At 34.1% G+C, this 19,466-nt stretch overlaps 2 protein-coding genes across 4 annotated transcripts; both read right to left on the reverse strand.

The window, feature by feature from the left end:
- Positions 1-244: 244 nt before the first annotated feature.
- Positions 245-1,891, reverse strand: LOC147393547 (growth-regulating factor 10-like). The gene is made up of 3 exons (XM_086455493.1): positions 1,685-1,891; positions 1,370-1,582; positions 245-799 (listed from the first exon to the last, which is right to left on the reverse strand). The coding sequence occupies exons 1-3, from the start codon at positions 1,731-1,733 to the stop codon at positions 429-431; spliced, it is 633 nt and encodes a 210-aa protein (XP_086311619.1). The 5' UTR covers positions 1,734-1,891; the 3' UTR covers positions 245-428.
- Positions 1,892-8,413: 6,522 nt separating this feature from the next.
- LOC147393548 (K(+) efflux antiporter 5-like) lies at positions 8,414-14,880 on the reverse strand. 3 transcript variants are annotated; one of them, XR_015182362.1, is made up of 7 exons: positions 14,706-14,863; positions 12,710-12,898; positions 12,539-12,635; positions 10,175-10,219; positions 9,991-10,086; positions 8,811-9,040; positions 8,414-8,703 (listed from the first exon to the last, which is right to left on the reverse strand). XR_015182362.1 is itself a non-coding variant. In XM_086456785.1 (7 exons), the coding sequence occupies exons 2-6, from the start codon at positions 12,752-12,754 to the stop codon at positions 8,935-8,937; spliced, it is 402 nt and encodes a 133-aa protein (XP_086312911.1). In that variant the 5' UTR covers positions 12,755-12,898; positions 14,706-14,880; the 3' UTR covers positions 8,414-8,703; positions 8,811-8,934. The 3 variants fall into 3 exon arrangements, 2 of the variants coding, with proteins under 2 accessions (XP_086312911.1, XP_086312912.1); XM_086456785.1 differs by having other exon boundaries at positions 9,959-10,086; positions 12,539-12,616; positions 14,706-14,880; XM_086456786.1 differs by having other exon boundaries at positions 12,539-12,616.
- Positions 14,881-19,466: the final 4,586 nt, after the last annotated feature.

Here is a 19,466-nt window from a genome sequence, read left to right on the forward strand (position 1 = left end):
ATATGAACACAATTTCAGTAACATAAGACACGACTTTGGATAAATTGGTATAGAAGAACAGAATTTGTTTAGCCGACACCAAACCCTTGCGAAAAAGCTTTGATATATAGATGATGATGATGATCAAGCTTTCAAATTTCAACATTGCATGAAAATCTCTCATTAATTATGATTAATACATAATTAAAATTAGGAAAACCAGAAATATAGAGATATGGGCACCAAGATTACAAAAGCATTGAGATAAGAAACAAACATGTAAGGTCCCACAAGTCCTGTGAGATCACTCTTTAAAGCCTTATTATTAAAGAAAGTTCAGAGTTGGACCCTATCAGCATTTCCTCCTCCCCAACAAACAACACCACCACCTCTGTCTCTTCCCTTTGATACAAAACATTCAACAACACACTCTCTCAAAACCCCACAAATCACAAAGATGATTCTTCTGTTTTATAGGTTGGTCCACTTTGAAGAACACTCTTAGGAGAAAAACCCAATATTGGAGAAACAACATTACTTGTGTTACCATTATTGTTGGTGGAGTTGTTGATTGAGATGGAAAGATTGATGTTTGATTCATTTAGATTATTTGAGGAAGAAGGAATGGTTTGTGAGGTTGTTTCCACATGCTTTCTTGAACGATTACGACCTCTGTGCATGTGTCTCTCACAGTATTTTTGATCTGGAACAACTTCCTTAGAACATCTCCATTTCTTTCCATCTGTTCTTCTACATCTCCCTGGTTCAGGTTCTGTGTTGTTTCTATAATCAACAAAGCTCAAACCCTTGTAACCCACAACTGAAATCAAAGAAACAAATAAAAACCCATCTCAAATCTCTTAAAAAATTACTATAAAAAATGAAAATCAAAGAAATAAACAAAAACCCATCTCAAATCTGTTGAAAACTATTTTAAAAAGTGAAAAATCAAAGAAATAAACAAAAACTCATCTCAAATCTGTTAAAAATTCATGGCAAAAAAAGAAGTGAAAATCAAAGAAACAAACAAAAACCCATTTCAAATCTGTTAAAAATTCATGAAAAGAAAAAGTAATATTCAAAGAAACAAACAAAAACCGATCTCATGTCTGTTAAAAATTCATGAAAAAAAGGTAAAAAAACAAAGAAACAAATAAAAACTCATCTTAAATCTGTTAAAAATCCATGAAAATAAGATTAAAATAAAAGGAAAAAACAAAAAAAAAAAAAAAAACAAAACCCCAAATCGAATCTGTTTAAAACCCATGAAAAAAAAAATGTGAAAATCAAAGAAACCAGCAAAAACATATCTCAAATATGTTAAAAACCCATTAAAAAAAAATGAAATTAGAGTAATTAAGAGAAACCCAAGAGAGGGTTTTGGACTTACAGCTAGGAGAGCTAAAATAGCTTTTCCAAATTGGAAGAATGAGATGAGAGGGTACAGGGACACCTGAAACCATGTACTTGAAAATGAGAGCTTGGTGTTCTAGTTCTTGAAACTGAAGTAAAGTGAAAGCAGATTTTCCATGGGTGAGACCAGACCCAAGGCCAAGATCAAGCCCAATTAATGGTGATTTTCCTCCACATATCAAATCCATTCCTTTTCAAAAAACAAAAACAAATTAGATCAGAATTAAAACCCAGAAACAGGAACAAAAGAACAAAAAATTTGTTGGTGATTATGAGAGAAGAAAGAGAGTACCAGTCTCTGAAGAACGAGCAAGCTTAGAAGGTGGGTTTTGGGTCTCCATTGTTACATGGGCTTTAGATTGAAGCACTGAATAACAGAGATGTGTTGTTGGTAGTCTGTGAGACTGAGACTGCAACAGATCTGAAGAGTGAAACCAGAAGAGAGAGAGATGAGGTTTTTAAACCCAAAACCGACCTCGGATGAAAAGAGTAAGATAAATACTTAGATACCACTCTTCTATTTTCTTTGAGTTACTATTTCTTACTTGAAAAAAATTCTGGATAGACAGTCCAGACTTCTTCTCTAAACGGCCCTACACTTTTTATGCCATGTGGATTATGATTTTAAATCTGCGTTTACAATTATTTAATTGAAAAATGCTACGGTGACATTGAAATTGACTTCTTTCCACACATGAATTTTGATAAAATGACACCATTTTTGCCCAACGTCCCTTTCTCTCTTTTGGCCATAGTTTAAAAAAATTAAAATAAAAAAACTTTTTGATTTGGTCACCCTATGACATTTAAAAATAGCAATCAATGTAATGGAGTTGTAGAGGACAAAGTTATATGAAGCTTAAAAAAAATAATTACTTTTCAATATTGATTTTAAAAAAAATATATTTGGGTGTTCGATAACCATCATTTTCAATACCTTGGATTATGATAAAAAAAATAATATATATTTTTTTAAATGAATATTTTTATAAAATCTAAAAGGATATGTTGTTGGATTGTCAACATGAAAATCAATGTGGGTCCAACTACCTGTTTTGATATTTAAAATCTAAAAAAATAAATTTGTGGACAACGGACAAAAGAGAGAAGTTCTCTCTATTGTAGATGTCAGTCGCATTACATGTCAAACATTTGTTGGGACGTGAATAAACGCATGGTGTTAAGGGCATGCGTAAAAAATGACGTCATATTGCTAGCGTGGATGTGTACAGAATCATAGATGTTTTTCTTCGAGATACGAGGGAGACGCAACTAGGATTATGTGCACACCAATGTCTGAAACCATGTCAATTTTAATGTCACTCTAGCACGATTACAAACCTAAAAAAATTGAGAGAATCAAATCAACTTATTTTCTTGCTTCCTTCCTTGATTACATATTTTATATATTTTTCGTTTAAAATATAAGTCTGGAATTTTAATAAAATGATACCATTTTTACTAAATGCCCCTTTCTCTCTTGTGGCCATAGTTTAAAAAAATTAAAATAAAATAAAATAAAAACTTTTTGATATGGTCACCCTATGACATTTAAAAACAGCATTCGATGCAATGGAGTTGTAGAGGACAAAGTTATATGAAGTTTAAAAAAAAAAAATATTTTTCAATATTGATTTTTTTTTTTTAAATTTGGGTGCTTGGTGACCGTCATTTTCAATACCTTGGATTATGATAAAAAAAATAATATATTTTTTTTAAATGAATATTTTTATGAAATCTAAAAGGATGTGTTGTTGGATTGTCAACATGAAAATCAATGTGGGTCCAACTACTTGTTTTGATATTTAAAATCTAAAAAAATAAATTTGTAGACAACAGACAAAAGAGAGAAGTTCTCTTTATTGCTGATGTCATTCGTGCTACATGTCAAACGTTTGTTGGGACGTGAATAAATGCATGGTGTTAAGGGCATACATAAAAAATGACGTCATATTGCTAACGTGGATGTGTACAAAATCATAAATATTTCCTCGAGATACGATGGAGACGTAATTAGGATTATGTGCACACCAATGTCTGAAACCATGTCAATTTTAATGTCACTCTAGCACGATTACAAACCTAAAAAAATTGTGTGAATCAAATCAATCTTATTTTCTTGCTTCCTTCCTTGATTATATATTTTATAAAATTTTCGTTTAAAATATAAATATGGAGGTGGATTTAGATATTGAAAATCGGTTTGATGAGTTTTAAATTCAAACTTTTTTTTTTAAACAGTTAAAACAAGACATATTTGAATGGGCAGTGCAGGCTTTTATTCTGGACGGTTTATCCAGAGAAATGATATATAAAACCAGAGAGAGATGGGTGAACGGTAAAGCAATGAAATTCGTCTGACTCGTATCAGCTTTTTGGGTCGTTGCAGAAAAAGCCCAGAGAAAATTCGTCGTTTAGCGGAGAAAAACACGTCACTGCCCAGTTGTCTGGTGGGCCCCACCTAGAGTACTCACACCCACACCTTGGGGACCACCTTTTAGTTAATGAGGATGACGGAAATAACCGTCCTCCATCTGATCACAACTAGAATAGTGTTTGGCGATGCTCTTGCCTTATTTAAGGTGGTACAGCACAACCTTAACCTTGTCACCAAACACTTAAATTAGTTTTCAAATTTCAAATCTAAGCTAATCTAGAGGAGACAATTCTTAATGCAACCAGCTAGCATAATTCTAAAATGACATAGGGTTAGCGTGCTTAGAGTGCTTAGAATCATATTTGGATCGTATCGTGTCGATCCATCTAATTCGATTATTAAATTGGTCGTGTGTTCTAGTTAGGGATATCTATCTATCTAACGTCTTTAATTATCGTCCGATTAACATGACATGTTCATTCATGTATAACTTGCCCTATATAACCCATTTAAATCATGAAATATAGGAGGTATCTCAAATATCAATAACTGTTTAAGAGATTTTTTAAAATATTACCTCCTTTAATATATATATTTTTTACTATAATTGTCCCATGTTCACGTGTTATTATAAGAGGTATCTCAAATATCAATAATTATTTAAGAGGTTTTTTAAAAGGACCGACCAGTTGCACGTTACTAGTACTTGGTTGCACACCAACCTAGAGAAATTACCTTCTTTTTGTAACTTCTATTTTAACCTATTAATTGCACTTCATTATTGGTAATGTTAAGTCTCGTGACTTCGTTTCTCTGTTAGTGTAAATTGTAAATATACTTGTTATACAATCAAATATTTCTTAAACCATTAAACCAACAATAATTTACATGAGCTTTGATTAAAGAAGAAAAAAAAAAAACAAAAACAAAAACAAAAATAAAGGAATGCAATATTTTTTATTTTGAGTGTAAAGGATAGAGTGCAATTGGTCATGGGTGGTGTGCAACTAGTTGGTTCCTTTTTTAAAACATTACCTCTTTTTAAGGTTTTTATTTTTATTTTTTTATTACTTTAATTGTTTGTGTTCATGTGTTATGTGTGTAAACTTAAACATGATACAACCCTACCTATTTATCAAACGAGTTACGCTGATCATATTAACTATTTATGAAATGAACTGTGCCTAAGGATTTGACACGATTGTCAAATGGATCGAATTTAGATTGGTTAAAATTTCAAAGTATCTCAACTCATTGTCACCCCTAATCTAAATAAAATACAAATCAAATTCTTATAGAATGGAGGCCTTATCATGATCCAAATATGTGATTCAAACCCAAGTGGGGGTTAGATTTCGGGTTTCATTTGAGCAAATCCTATGTTGTACTTTATTCATGTAGTTCCCTATATTAATCTTCAAATATTGGATAGGCCATATTGAAAACTAAAATCTAACACCTTAGCCATGCTATGATTATGATTTAGATCATATTTGAGAAAAGAATTTGTTTAAAAAAAAAATCTCATTTTTATTCATGATCTCTGGCTTGAAAATAATCTGTCTCTGAAATTCGATGTTTTAAGGAGGGATTTTGTTGTGTTTACCAAGTGGTGCTCTCTAAACCATTTAACAACATTACATGAAACTATAGGGATAAAGAACTACAAAGGATCTACTCCCCTCATTAGGTTCCCAAACCCTATCATAAACTCTGCTTGAAATTAGGATTGGTGGATTCTTCTAAGAGAGATTTACCCAAGAGACCCAATTGTTGCATTTTTATTACATACATTCTGATGTTCTTACAACTCCAAGGGAACCTACTTTATGAAGTTTGGTACCCATCAAATCTCACTTTATCAAGTTTATTATCGACCAAACCCTAGGGTGGGGATTCACATCATAAAATTTATATGTATGCCGTTAATTTGTTACTTAACATACCTTGGAGTGGATTCTAACAGAATCAATTTGTAACATTCAAAAACATGATTCGATGCCACAGAATTATAAAGGAGAAAATTCTAAAAACTTAAATAAATAAATAAAATAATTGTTGAATTTTAACTTTTAATCTTTAGAGTTTGCAAAAAGAAAAAAGATTTTTTTTATTATTTTAATCTAAATTTTTTCATGAAATGTGGAAGTATGTGTTGTTGGAATTCTAATTTGATAATCTATTTGAGTCCAATGATCATAAGTAAGTCAGGGTAAGCCTAATTGATAAAGTAAGATTTGTTGAAGGAGAAACTTGATAAAGTAAGGGAGTTTTTTTTATAAATAAAATTGAAACAGATAAGGTCTTGTCTGGTAATTCTCTCTTCTTCTTATTTCCGTCTCAAATACTCTTAAACCGTATGGGATAACGTTATCCTGTTCAGTACGAATCTTGAAACAGTAAAAAAGAATGAGTGACAGAAGGAGAACATTTTCTGACACCCATCACCCACCCCACCAGATGTCTTGGTGTGAGATCTGGTCTTTTACCAGGTAGCCTAACCCGGGGTAAAAACTTTGATTCTATTGCCACACCAATTTTTGTTAACGCCACCACAATTCATATGTAAAGGAATTTTTTCTCCCAAATGTATGCAACTTATGTCCAAATTTCGATTTTAGTACACTATTTATTTTAATTCTCAAAACATGTATTTCGAGTGAATTTGACACTTTTATAATTAATGAATTTGCTGATACATTTCTGAATTTGTAAATATTAAAAATGACAAATTCATGAGTTTGTAGGTTATAAAATGACGAATGCATATTTTAGGAATTAAAATGAACAATGCACCAAATTTAAAATTCTCTCATATTCAGTAACAAACTCACGAGTTGGTAGATTATAAAAATAATGAATGCATATTTTGAAAATTAAAATGAACAATATATAGAACTCGAAATTTTATCATATTTAACACACGAAATGGTGATTCACCCATATGTAATTCACCAAAGAATTAGCACACATCTATGGGTGGCATTAGCAAAAGTTGGTGCGGTGATATAGCTCTCTAAATTTATTGGGTGAATCTCCATTTTGTTTGCACAATATGAAAAAATTCCGAGTTTGGTACACTGTTCATTTTAATTCTCAAAACATGCATTCGACATTTTTATGACCTACGAACTGGTGAGTTCATCGCTTTTAATATCTACAAATTCTTAGATATACTAGTGAATTCATTGATTAGAAAAGTAACGAATTCTCTAGAAATGCATGTTTTGGGAATTAAAATGAACAACGTATCGAAACTAGAGTTTGGACATAAGTTGCATACATTTTAGGAAAAATCCCAAATTTATTTGATCTAGTTTTGAGAGATTCTATTGTCACACCAACTTTTGCTAATGCCATCCCAATTCCTATGTAAATCACCAAAGGTGAGTTACCATTCCGTGCACTGAATATGGCGATTCCAATATACTGTTCATCTTAATTCCAAAAACATGTTTATCTAATGAATTCGTCACTTTTATAATCAACGAATTCATTGATAAAGTACCAATGAACTCCTTGGTCATTAATCAATGATAAAAGTAACGAATTCATTGAAAAAACATGTTTTCAGAATTAAAATGAACTGTTTATCAAAACCATAATTTTATTATAAATTGTGCACGTTTTGAGAAATATCTCAATCATCCAAGGTTAAAACACATCTTGGAGTGGCATTAGAAAAAGTTGGTGTGGCAATAACCCCTTAAACATCACACCACGGGTGCAGCTCCCAGGGCAAAGGACTCTTCAGCCCATCAATGCCACAGTTTCAAATTTAGACACAAAGGCGAAGTAAAAAACTTCGGAAAATTACTTAAAAGTACCCTGACGGAGGATTTCTTTATAAATAGTGCTTGAATTTGGGCGGTAACTTAATAGTCCATTTAGTTAACTTTTATTTCTTAAATGATCTCTCATTATAATTAAGGTCAACATGTTTTTTTGTGGAATTCACCACTTTTTATTTATTGTTGAGGTCAACAATTTTATTGTCAAACTCACCACCCTTTACTTTTGGATTCTGACAATTTTTAAAAAATGTTAACCTCTAACAATAAAAAGTGGAAAACTCCACATTGGTAATACATACTCATCTTCACGTTCATTTTTCGAGTTTTTTTTAACTAAAATACATAAAAAATTTGACTAAAAACTTGAGATAAAGATTTGTCTAGATGATTTCAAACCAAAATACCCACCCTTGATCAATTTTAATCCAGAAACAAAGAAAATTTTGAAAAAATAAATAACTTTTTTATATACATTTTGAAAAAGGCTGAAATGACTTCTTCTTCCTTCTTAAATCCCATCTAATAAGACTTAAAAGAGCGTGACATGGAATACAAAGTGCGATTTTCGAGACAGTAAGAAACCACAGATTCCTATTGGTTCACATGTAGTGAAGGCGTCCCCAATTTAAAAATATGCCCACATTGGGGAAGGCCTCAATAAACATCGACTAATAGGAATTTTTCTTGTTAGTCTCCAAAATCACTGATTTTTTGGCCTCGCTCATGTGAGAACAGTAAGGTCAAGTCTCCGTCTTTGACTTTGGAGGTGTGCCTCCCATGACCAAATCAGTGAATCAAGAAATTGGCAGAGTTTCGAAGAGATGCACCTGACGCTAGGCTAGTGAAAAAATAAAAAATAATGAAAAGGTATCGATCCTGGGTCACCTGCGTGGTCCAAAAAAATAGCAGGACAACCATTTGTCCAAGCAATCATATTTACAATGTATATATATACTTATGAAACTAATTTTACGAAAAATTCAAACCACTACCTTGGATTCAACGGCAAGATTGAACCATGAAATCCGTGGGTTCTTTGCATAATAAAACTAGATAGCCTTTTGATCCGATCAGATACATTAGCATCACGTGTGGAGGTCACAATAATCTGCTGCATTCTTCAATCATTGAAGTCAGTTCCTGTGAACAGAAAAAAAGGGAACAACCCTTCAAGATGTTTCAGAAAGAAAAATAAATTTTATATGATTATAAGAATGAAGGAGGTTCTTGAACTTGAGATCAGGTACCTATATATATTGGGGTTGCGGGTCCCACAAACAAAAGCAACAAACCTCTCAATTCGAATTTTCTAAGAAGCATGCGATCTGGATACAGAGATGAGTGAGAGCCACCACAATTAGACATGGTTGTCTATTGGCTGATTTGCTTGTGGTCGGTGTTTAGGACTGTTTGGCTTCGCGAAGATAGACAGACCATGTGCTGCTTCCATTGAGCTCGTATGATTGGCAAGGTTATGCTGCGGAAAAAATTAACATTGGAGATGTTATTCAATGACAATGAACAAATTATGCAACAGCTTTCTCCAAATTCAAATTGTTTATGCTTGATGTGCTCTTGGAGGGCCGATTCCTTTCAGCGATCCAGGGATTGATCCCATGTTGGAAAATTCCATTCTGTAGAACTCCAACTTGGGCAGTCCGGATGATGCAACCATGGCCCATAATATGGGATGCAAATCAAACCATCACTAATGGTTCCAATGGAAATTTTGTAATTATTTAGGTTTCCACTTGTTTGAGTCTAGATTTATTTTTCTATCATTTTTTGTTTCGTCGAGACTGTCCTGCCTCAGCCCAACTACAATCCAAAGATACCAAACCTCTGATAAATTCCACTCGAGCACATGACAAGCTCTTTCTCATTACTTTATCAAGAAGATTTGAATAAGGATGATTTATGTCAATAATGCCCAATTCCTACCCTAAGGCAGTCAAGAGTTTCAATAGAAAAGTAAAGAGATGGCTAATTTGAAGGGAACTTGAATATTTGTACAACTTCTCCTATGTAGAAGAGCTAGTATTGCTATTTTGGGGTTTCCTCTGTTGGCGGTGAAAGACTGTTGTAGCATTGACTACAGCCATAAACCCAATGCATCTCTCTCCATCCTAATCATGATTGCAAATTTGAGAAAAAAATGGGTAAAATAACTACTAAAATAAATACAATGCGTATCTCGTATACTAATCAGACACCTAATTTTTGCAACTAACACTGCAACTATGTGGCCTTGCCTATCATAGTACCATGCCCCATTTTTAAACTATTTTGGTACCCAGCCAAGAATGGAGATGAGCTTCTTCAAATTTCTGTCCTATGTTGTTGATGCATGTTAGAGAGAGAGGGAGAGACTACGAGATTTCTTATACAGTTATACCATTTCCCCAAATGAAATATAAGGGACTGCACCTCATTGTGTGTGTTGCTCTCTGAAGGAAACCAATGCATTAGAACACCCAGGTGCATCAAACCAGGTATCAATTTGAACATGACAGGAGTTGTTACCTGTAGCACCACTCACCAACATAAACAACAAAAAATCTAAATCTAACTGTAGTTTCCACACACAAAATATTAATATAAAAAAACTAACCAGACTGAGAGCTGTTGTTCCCAAAAGAAGAAGATACATTCTCCCCTGGATTATAGAAAAAATATCAATTGTATTATGCCATAACCTGTGCTAAAGGATATGTTAGGGGTTCCATGAAGAGTGACTAAAAGATATAGAAACTAGAAATGCATACTTTCCTTTACGAGTGCTATATGTGTTTCAGTAGGGAAACCAAATCATTTCAAAGTCAGTCAAAAAATACATAGTTATCTCGAACACTACAAACCAAGAGGAAACGCATCAATCAAGACTTCAAAAACTTGATGATCAAGAGGAGGCTACATTGGTTGATGTGGACTTGTATAGATCTATCTATCCGGCCAATAAATCTTTAGGGTAGAATGTATTGGTTGGAATTTGAACGTAATTTTTCAGAAAATGTGATCAGCACAGGAAAACAAAAACACCCGAGTCTTTTATAAAGCAGCAAGCATAAAAAAGAGGGTTTCCCCTAAATTGAATTCCAAATTCTATGAGGTTCACTTCAATAAAGGTTCAAATTCAACTTTCATTCCTCTTGCTCCTATGGATGGGCAGAAAACTGCAAATTAGGCCAACAAAATTGGCAGTCCTTGCTTCTAGGGTCAAAGAAGTTCATGTTATCACCATCTTTTCCATTCCAGGGCTGTTCTCTAACCATAGAGAAATCCTTAATGGTTTCCTTATTTACAAGGCATGTATCCAAGGATTCATAAGCAGGTGGCTGGAGTTTTTGTAAAATTGTTATGGAATTTTGTGAGAAGTGGAGGTTGATTCAATTTTGCTCATACTTGGCCACTATCTATAAGTTATTATATATTTGTTTCTTTAGATGCTCAAAGTATTGGAAGTGATATTTATGTAGCCCCATAACAGTGCCAAGTGCCAACTTCAATTATGGATAAGCTAAAGAGGACTTGAATAGACTTCTTTCCAAGTGCAACTCTAGAAAAATAAAACCACTTGAGTGAAAGACTAATTTTAAACCCCAAAAATCAGGTGTGGTGGAATTAAAAACTTTAAGAAGATGACTATATCCCTCTTTTTTTTTCTTTTTGGGTCGGTAAGCCTGTTTGTAATGAGATCAGTAACTCGATGATGGTGGGTATTGAACTTAGGTATATAGTATCATCACCCATAGACTTTATTACCAACTAAGCTAGCTGGCACTTATTAGTTCTTTTGGAGGTTTGGAAAAATATACTGATTTTTAGTCAAGGGTGGTTGTCAACGTTGGTCATAGGAAAAAGAGGGGATTACGCTAGAGGATTTTTACCAAAAGGTATTAGACAGGTGGTTTAGGTAATAGGGTGCAGTTTTGGGGGAACATTTGAGAGGTAACTATGCTTTCTTTTACAAGATTTATATCTATCTTGGATAGGCTTTGTCTAAAAGTAGATGTCCTAGTTGTGAGTTGATGTAAGACATCATAGCTGTCTCTTGTTCCTATTTTTGGTGCTTTGGGAAATCTGGAAGGAATGGAACAATTGAAGCAGAATGCAAATGAGGTCATATTGACATTCAAGGCCCTCCTTCATAAGTGACCTTCCATTCTCCAGGAATTTTGAGGTCAACTACTTTTTGATGACTTCGATTTTAGATGGGAAGAAATTGTTTGTAAGTATTCTATGTAAGGTTTCTCCAGGCCACTATGGTGCCTATCCTATGATAATTATGTGAGACCTATTCTCACCTTATCTTTTTTATGTAAGTTTGGCCTTATCTGCAACAATACGATAAAATTCCTTTTTACTGATCAACAGAAAAGAATGTAAGACATTGGTGATTTGCAATCCTATATTCCAAAGGCCCCAAAGAATTAGAACTAAACATACTTGCTTCCTTTTCTCAATCCTAGCTTATCAGTACGAATGAGTTCCAAGAAAACAATGTTGACAAGTGGGTTGGAAGTGAGATCACAAAGGACTAGCTTTGATATAATCTGCTATGCTTTGCCCCCCACCCCATCCCACCCCAACCCGCGTCAGGGTCCTTTGTAAATTTTCCTAGGGACTGCACTCTTGGGTCCCTAGATTCCTTCCAAGCTTAGAGCTACAACTACCCCACCCTACGTCGGGGTACTTTGTAAATTTTCCTAGGGACTGTGAGCTTGGGTCCCTAGATTCCTTCCAAGGTTAGACGTAATTTATTGAGGCACTAGTCTGACTTGATCACAGACTGTTGACCATCTTATCAACAATCAACATTTCATTCTGTTCTGATTATTACATGCTAGCTGACTAAGGAAAATCTATGTTGCCTGGTTACTGCACGCGCATGCACACACACACACACACACACACATGCACGCACACGCACACACACACACATATATATATATTGAGAGAGAGAGGGAGATTTTACCTCAACAAGATGAAGATTTGAGGCACGACTTAAGAGAACAAATGCGAATTCTCCAATTTGAGAAAGCGACACACCCACCTTTGAAGCATTTGAAAAACTTAAAAATACACAAGAGTGATAAGTGACTGTGATACAAAATAAAGGGTTTTACAGTGAATTAATACTACTTACAAGGAATGATGCCCTGATACTATATCCAAAGGCCTTGGTCACCATGGCAATAACAATAGTCTTGACAACTACAACCAGAATGACAGATGCGAGCAAAATATCAACATGATTCCATAAGAAGTGTACGTTTACAAGCAGTCCAATGCTAGCAAGGAAGAGAGCTGCAAAGAGATTACGAATTGGTTCCACCTGCAATGTAGAAAAGAGAAGAAAAAAAAACTTGAAAATCATGCACCTGCCAAGAAGCAGAATCTTCTTTTCTTATTATTGTTTTTGTGGGGAAGAGAGAAGGGAGGGGTGGGGGGGAAAGTAGCATGTGGGGGGAGTTATGGTTTAGCTGTTAAGTGTGCGAAGATGTTTTGATCATGTGTTGAGCTATCAATACTGACCAACTATTGCTATCATGTTTGAAAGCCATGCAAGAGCAACGACCTAATGCAGTGTTGTGCTATCAATACGGACCAACTACAGCTATCATGTTTGAAAGCCATGCAAGAGCAATGACCTAATGCAGTGTTGGTTCTGAAATTAACCCTAAAGTATAATCAACAAGAAAAGATTCGAATGATAAAAATTTATCATGAAAGTAAATAATAATAAATTCCATTTCTGGAGTGCTATCATGTTTGAAAGCCATGCAAGAGCAATGACCTAATGCAGTGTTGGTTCTGAAATTAACCCTAAAGTATAATCAACAAGAAAAGATTCGAATGATAAAAATTTATCATGAAAGTAAATAATAATAAATTCCATTTCTGGAGTGCAAGCTATAAGAGAAGAGAAAATAAAAGAATTGGGTCTTCAACTTAGAATTCCAAACTTAAAAAGGCGTATCAACAAAGAAAAAAACACGCACACGCAAATCATGCCACTTTCATACCACCTTTATCTAGACTTCCTCTCCTCTCAAGCTTCGAGATTCCAAAGAGAAAAGAACATTAACAAAATGATCTTTTCTTTGATAAGGAAAATAAATTTATTGATAAATGTAAACGCCTAGACATACAAATATACAAGAAAGAGCTAACGAGCAAGAGGCGCACCAACCCAAAAAAAAAAATTAACCTAACCCAAATAGAATTGCATCCAATCTAAATACAAACTCTCACACTGATTCCCTTCGAACTGTTTAGAATTCATCATCCATGACTTATCCCAAATATTGGGGTCGGCAACATGAACATATTCTCCAGTCAACTCTATCATGAATCACACCCTAAGGGGTTGGCCTAGTGAGCCTTGATAAGCTCCTCAAGAAGGGTAGGTCAAATGTTTGAAACCCCACGACGCAATGAATTCCTTGGGGCCACTCTCCAGTGTCTGGTTAACCCTCAACTCAACCAATTGCACATAGGACTTTCCGAGGGGGAGATGCGTGTGACCATGGGATTAGTCTCACCCAAAGGGTGGGGATACCCATGATAAGCAAAAACTCTCTATCATGAACAATATCTTTAGTCAACCCATGTGTCTTCATATCTCTTCTTCCTATTGCTAACAATGTCATTTTTGGTCTTCTTCTCACCTTTTTAGAGCCTTCGACTTACGCAAATGCCCTCCCCCCCATTGTTGTTAATTGTTTTTGATGTTCGAAGTGAATGCCCAATGACTACTCCTAAATTCTCTCATACTCAAACCTCTCAACATCCTCTAGTCTTTTCTACACCCATTCTATGGAAAGGTATAGACTGGTTAAGGCTAACCCCCAATACAAACCCATTCTAACTGGAAACTTACTCCTCTTACCACGAATTGTTTTGACACTATTTGCAACTGCAAGATACACATATATAATCATGTTAATATATACTCATTTGGCATTCTTTTTTTCCTAATACCCATCAAATTAACTCTCTAGGGAAAATATCATATGTTTTTCAAAGTCAATAAAACTATAAATAGATTCCTCCTTTATTCTCAAAACTTCTCCGTAAATTTCCTAAGTGAGAAGATACCCTCAATAATGATGTCCTTGGCATGAAGCCAAATTGATTACCTGACATTATTGTTTCATATCGTAATGTTTTCTCCACCATTCTCTCCAATAATTTCATAGCGTGACTCACAAGTTTTATAGCAATCTAAGCTTCTCTGCTTGGTCGTTTCGGCTCTCGACCGCCATGTTCGTCGAAAAATCAATAAAAATCCTTCACAGTTTCTATTGTGTGGAAGAGGGAAAGATTTACAGGGTTTTAAAACTCATCCGAAACTGAGACGACTCATCAACCGAGTTAGAAAATCAATTTGAATCGCTCCCCTTACACTCGTCCGAGATATTTTTGCCAACAGAGATTCTATTGGCACACCAACTTTTACTTGAATCTTTGGAATTTGAGATTTTTCCCAAAACGTTAGCAACTTTTCCAAAAATTCCGATTCCAATACACTATTCATTTTAATTTTCAACATATATTTTCGAGTGACTTTGGTGGCAAGTATTCTAATTTAAGGTGGCGATCTCGCTAGTAAATTTCAAGACAAATACCCTTATTTTTTAATAGCCAAATCATTGATAATTATCAATAAGTTCATCATTTTTCATTTGCAACATCATTACTTTAAAGTAGAATACCTACTAGCAAATTCGTTAGAAAACATGTTTTGAAAATTAAAATGAACATTGTATTGGACTTGAAATTCATATTGATTCATATTGTTGCTTATCATAGAGAGAGATTATTGTCACAACAACTTTTGCTAACGCCACCCCCAATCATCTAAAAATTTGCACAATCTTGGAGTGGCATTAGAAAAGATTGGTGTGACAATAAAAACTCTCTTATAATATAGATTGAGGTGTTATAACCTCATTCAGTCAATTGGTCTTAATATTTTCATGTTCATATAAAGTAAAATAATTTTTGTTTGATATATAAATAATATATATATATATATATATAAAAGTTTTGGAATGAGATGATTTTTTTCCCAGGATGATCCCCTCATCACAGAGATCATCCTCACAAAAAATCAGCCCATTCCAAACATTTTTGCCCATATAAGACAAAACACATTATCTATATGTGTGTTGAAATGGTTGTCGTTTGAACCTGACCCATGTATATATATATATATAAAAGTTATAAAATCTTCATGCAACAATTTGCAGGAAGGGACCAAAGAAAAGTATTAAAAAACAAAAAAAGAAAAGGGAGAAGGCTGTGAGATTATTGATCTGACCTATATCTAAGGTCTTGGGTCCCACTGATCTACTATGTGTGAGAGTTTTAATTTGAAGAAAATTCATTATTCTCTAGAAAATTCTAGAAGGTAAAGTAAAAAGTTTGATAAAAAATATCCAAAAATGTTTTTTTTTTTTAATTATGTAGAAGGTGTGGCCCCACAAAATATGTTTATAAATATAAATTCTTGATTTAAAATAACTCCCCAAATATATTTATAGATAAAATTGTGTGTGAAAACAAAAGCTCTTTGATTGGTGATTTCTAACTATAACGTTTTAACATATTTATTTTTATAAACAGATTTATGGGTGGGTTAGAAAAATTAAAAAAAAAACTTCAATGTTATAGTTAGAAATCACCAGTAGATTTATTCATTTATTATTTTTTTTTTTTTGGGTATAAGTTTATTGAATGGTGACGAAGCTTGGGGAGAAATGATCAAACTCTCAAGTGGAATGGTCTCCTGCAATTAATGTTCTATAAGTTTTTATTTATTTGATAGGGTTTGAATAAGGAATAATAGGATTCAATAAGATCAAATAAGGTCATAACCTTATTGTTTTCATATTGAAGAGGGTCGAGTCTAAATTAGGTGACACCCCTTGAAATGGGTCATATCTTTTATTTTTTTTGATAATCGGGTATTCGTGTAGACGGCAGACCTGGCTGTTATTTGAGCTTTGCCCACTCCATAGACCATGGTCTTGTCCAAAGATTGATCCCGGGGCATGTGCAACGCTTGCACATCACACGCACCAGGTAAGTAAGGGTGCACTCTCGCGGGTGCCCCCTGAGGAATTAATCATCATACTGGATATTGAACTCATGACCTACAGGTATTAACTATTTATCGGTCCGAAATTACCATTGAGCAAATCCCTTGGGATTAAATGGGCCATAGGATTTGGCCCATAGTTCGATAAATTAATGTTTCAAGCTCATTCAACATAAAATTATATCAACAAAAATTACAAAATAGCAGTTGAACATTGAATTTCCCTACATATACGAGTCGTGATAATTTGATGCCCCCTCTGTCATACCCCCCTCTATGTCCCCGTCATAGAATCGTAGATCATTTGCCTCGAGATACAGGAGAAAAAGATTTATGATTCTCCATATCCTAAGGCAAATGATCTATGGTTTTGTGATAGGGGCGTATGTCAAAGGGGGGCATAAAAAATCATTAATCTCTCTCTCTCTCTCTCTATCTATATATATATATATATATATATATATATATATATATATATATATATATATATATATATATAGATGATTGCCTCCCCAAATATCAAAAGTGTTCTAATCTTGTACTAATGGGAGTTGGTTCTTCATATTTATTTGTTGTTGGGTATGACATAAAATCACTAATGGGAGTGATTCTTTTGTTTCTAAGGATTAATGGGTTTTTACTCGTGTAGGTTATTTTGGTATTTTCCTTGTCATTAACTTATGAGAAACAAAATGAGGTTTATAAATGATAGTTAGTGTCTATAAAATGATGTTGATCTAAAATGTGATTTTCTCATAGGTAGAGTATTAGCAGATATTTAGTCTTTAAGCGAGTATTTTTCTTCTCTTATAAAATCTAGATGCTCAAGGTTCTTGAGGGTGATCTTCACATTATAGTCACGGACTTATGACAACAAGAGTGAGATTGATTTCTTGTTTGGATTTTTATTAAAGTTAGATGTAGAGTGGATTTTACTGGAGAGTTGGAGGTAAGTATCAACCTTCGTTCTTTTAATTTCTTCCTTAAATAGTGAATTTTTTACTTGTCGACTTGCCTATAGATGTAATTCTATTATGGGTGAGTTACATATATCTTGTATTGTGATTATATTTTTTTTATCTACTTCCTTTATTATTACTTGCATTTACCTTACAACACATTATTGGGATTTGATTATTGAAATTAATTACTTTAGTGTTAGAAGGAATTGATTTCAACAATCGGGTTTTCATGTGTGGCTTGCGATCTAGTCACAATATTTATGATCCATCCCATAATCTGTTCATGAAGCCCATGAGAGTTAAGTCCAACATTCATGGGCTGGGTGCAGAAAAGTGCATTGATGTGTATAAGAGGAACAAGTATCATGGCATGAGGCAAGAGTTTCTTTTCGTTCTTCTAGACAAAATGTTCTATGAAGTCACAATCACAATCACAATCACATGCATGAATCTAGGGGTGTCAATGGATAGCCGAAATCCGAATCCGAATTCGAATTCGAAAAATCGGATATTATCCGAAAATTTCGGATATCGGATTCGGATTCGGATGTCAGTTTAACATCCGAATGAGTTTCGGATACGAATTCGGATATTGCGATATCCGATTCGATAATATCCGCTCCGATAACATATATATATATATATATATATATATATCATGTATTTATGTTTTACAACGAAACTTTTATATATGTATATATATGTGTTATGTATTCGTTACATACAACGAAATCTAATTTTTTAAACTTCGTCTTCTCTAACAGTCTAACCCACCTCCACCTTAATGGCTAAAGCCGTAAACAACCAGACGACGTAACGGCGGGTTTCGATCGAACTTCGTAACCAGCATCTTCTCCTGCCGGCGAGCATCAAGTACGTACTCTCTCTCTCTCCGATCAGATCTGAACCGGTCGAAGTGATTTTTCGAAAAAATCTGTGGGTTTCGGCGTTTCAACTGTGCGAACTCCGACAAGTCTTCTCCGTCCGGCGAGCATGCAGGTAATATTCTCTCTCTCTTTCTCTCTCTCTCTCTCTCTGATCTGAACTGGACGAAGTGATTTTTTGAAAAAATATGTGGGTTTCGTCGTTTCGAGTTCGACTGTGCGAACTCCGACAGTGAGGATGATGGTATTTGTAGGATTTTTATCGAATCGGATATTATCGGATATCCGATATATTTTTCGGATTCGAATTCGAATGTTTGTTAGGGATATCCGATCGGATTCGAATTCGAATTCGGATAGTATCATTTATTTTCAGATTCGAATTCGGATATAGTACTATCCGATCGGATAGCTATCCGTTGACAGCCCTACATGAATCACCTTCTTTCTTGTAGTACTATATATATGTTCATTTTGGGAGTTGGGCTTAGTTGAGAATTTGAACCCCAACCCAAGTTAGATGGGCTTGGATTAAGATTTTGAATAACCCAACACCTTTCAGGGGGACATAATCGCCGCCTACTCTAACTCACACTCTACGGGTGCTATATGGAAGAAAAAACAGACAATTGTTGATTATCTCACATACTAGTTAACTGACAATAACCAGTTTCCTTCCACATGGTGTGTCCAAATGAATTTGTCTAACATAATTAAATTAGAGTTTAGCTTAAACAAAAATTGAAGCCCAATCAATTAGATTATAGTGTTAGCAAATAAATATATATCTACTAGTTATTAAATAATTAAAGATGAATTATGTAAGATTACTTAATGTTAAGTCACATGAGTTATTAATATTAGAATATCAATTATGATGTAGTGTATTAAGGTACATCAAGATGCATCAGATCATTATCTTATGATTAAAATGTGTTGTCATGATGTAGT

This window comes from Akebia trifoliata, chromosome 10, assembly GCF_017979445.1.
Source record: "Akebia trifoliata isolate Shusen 1 chromosome 10, ASM1797944v1, whole genome shotgun sequence".
NCBI classification, from domain to species: Eukaryota; Viridiplantae; Streptophyta; class Magnoliopsida; order Ranunculales; family Lardizabalaceae; genus Akebia; species Akebia trifoliata.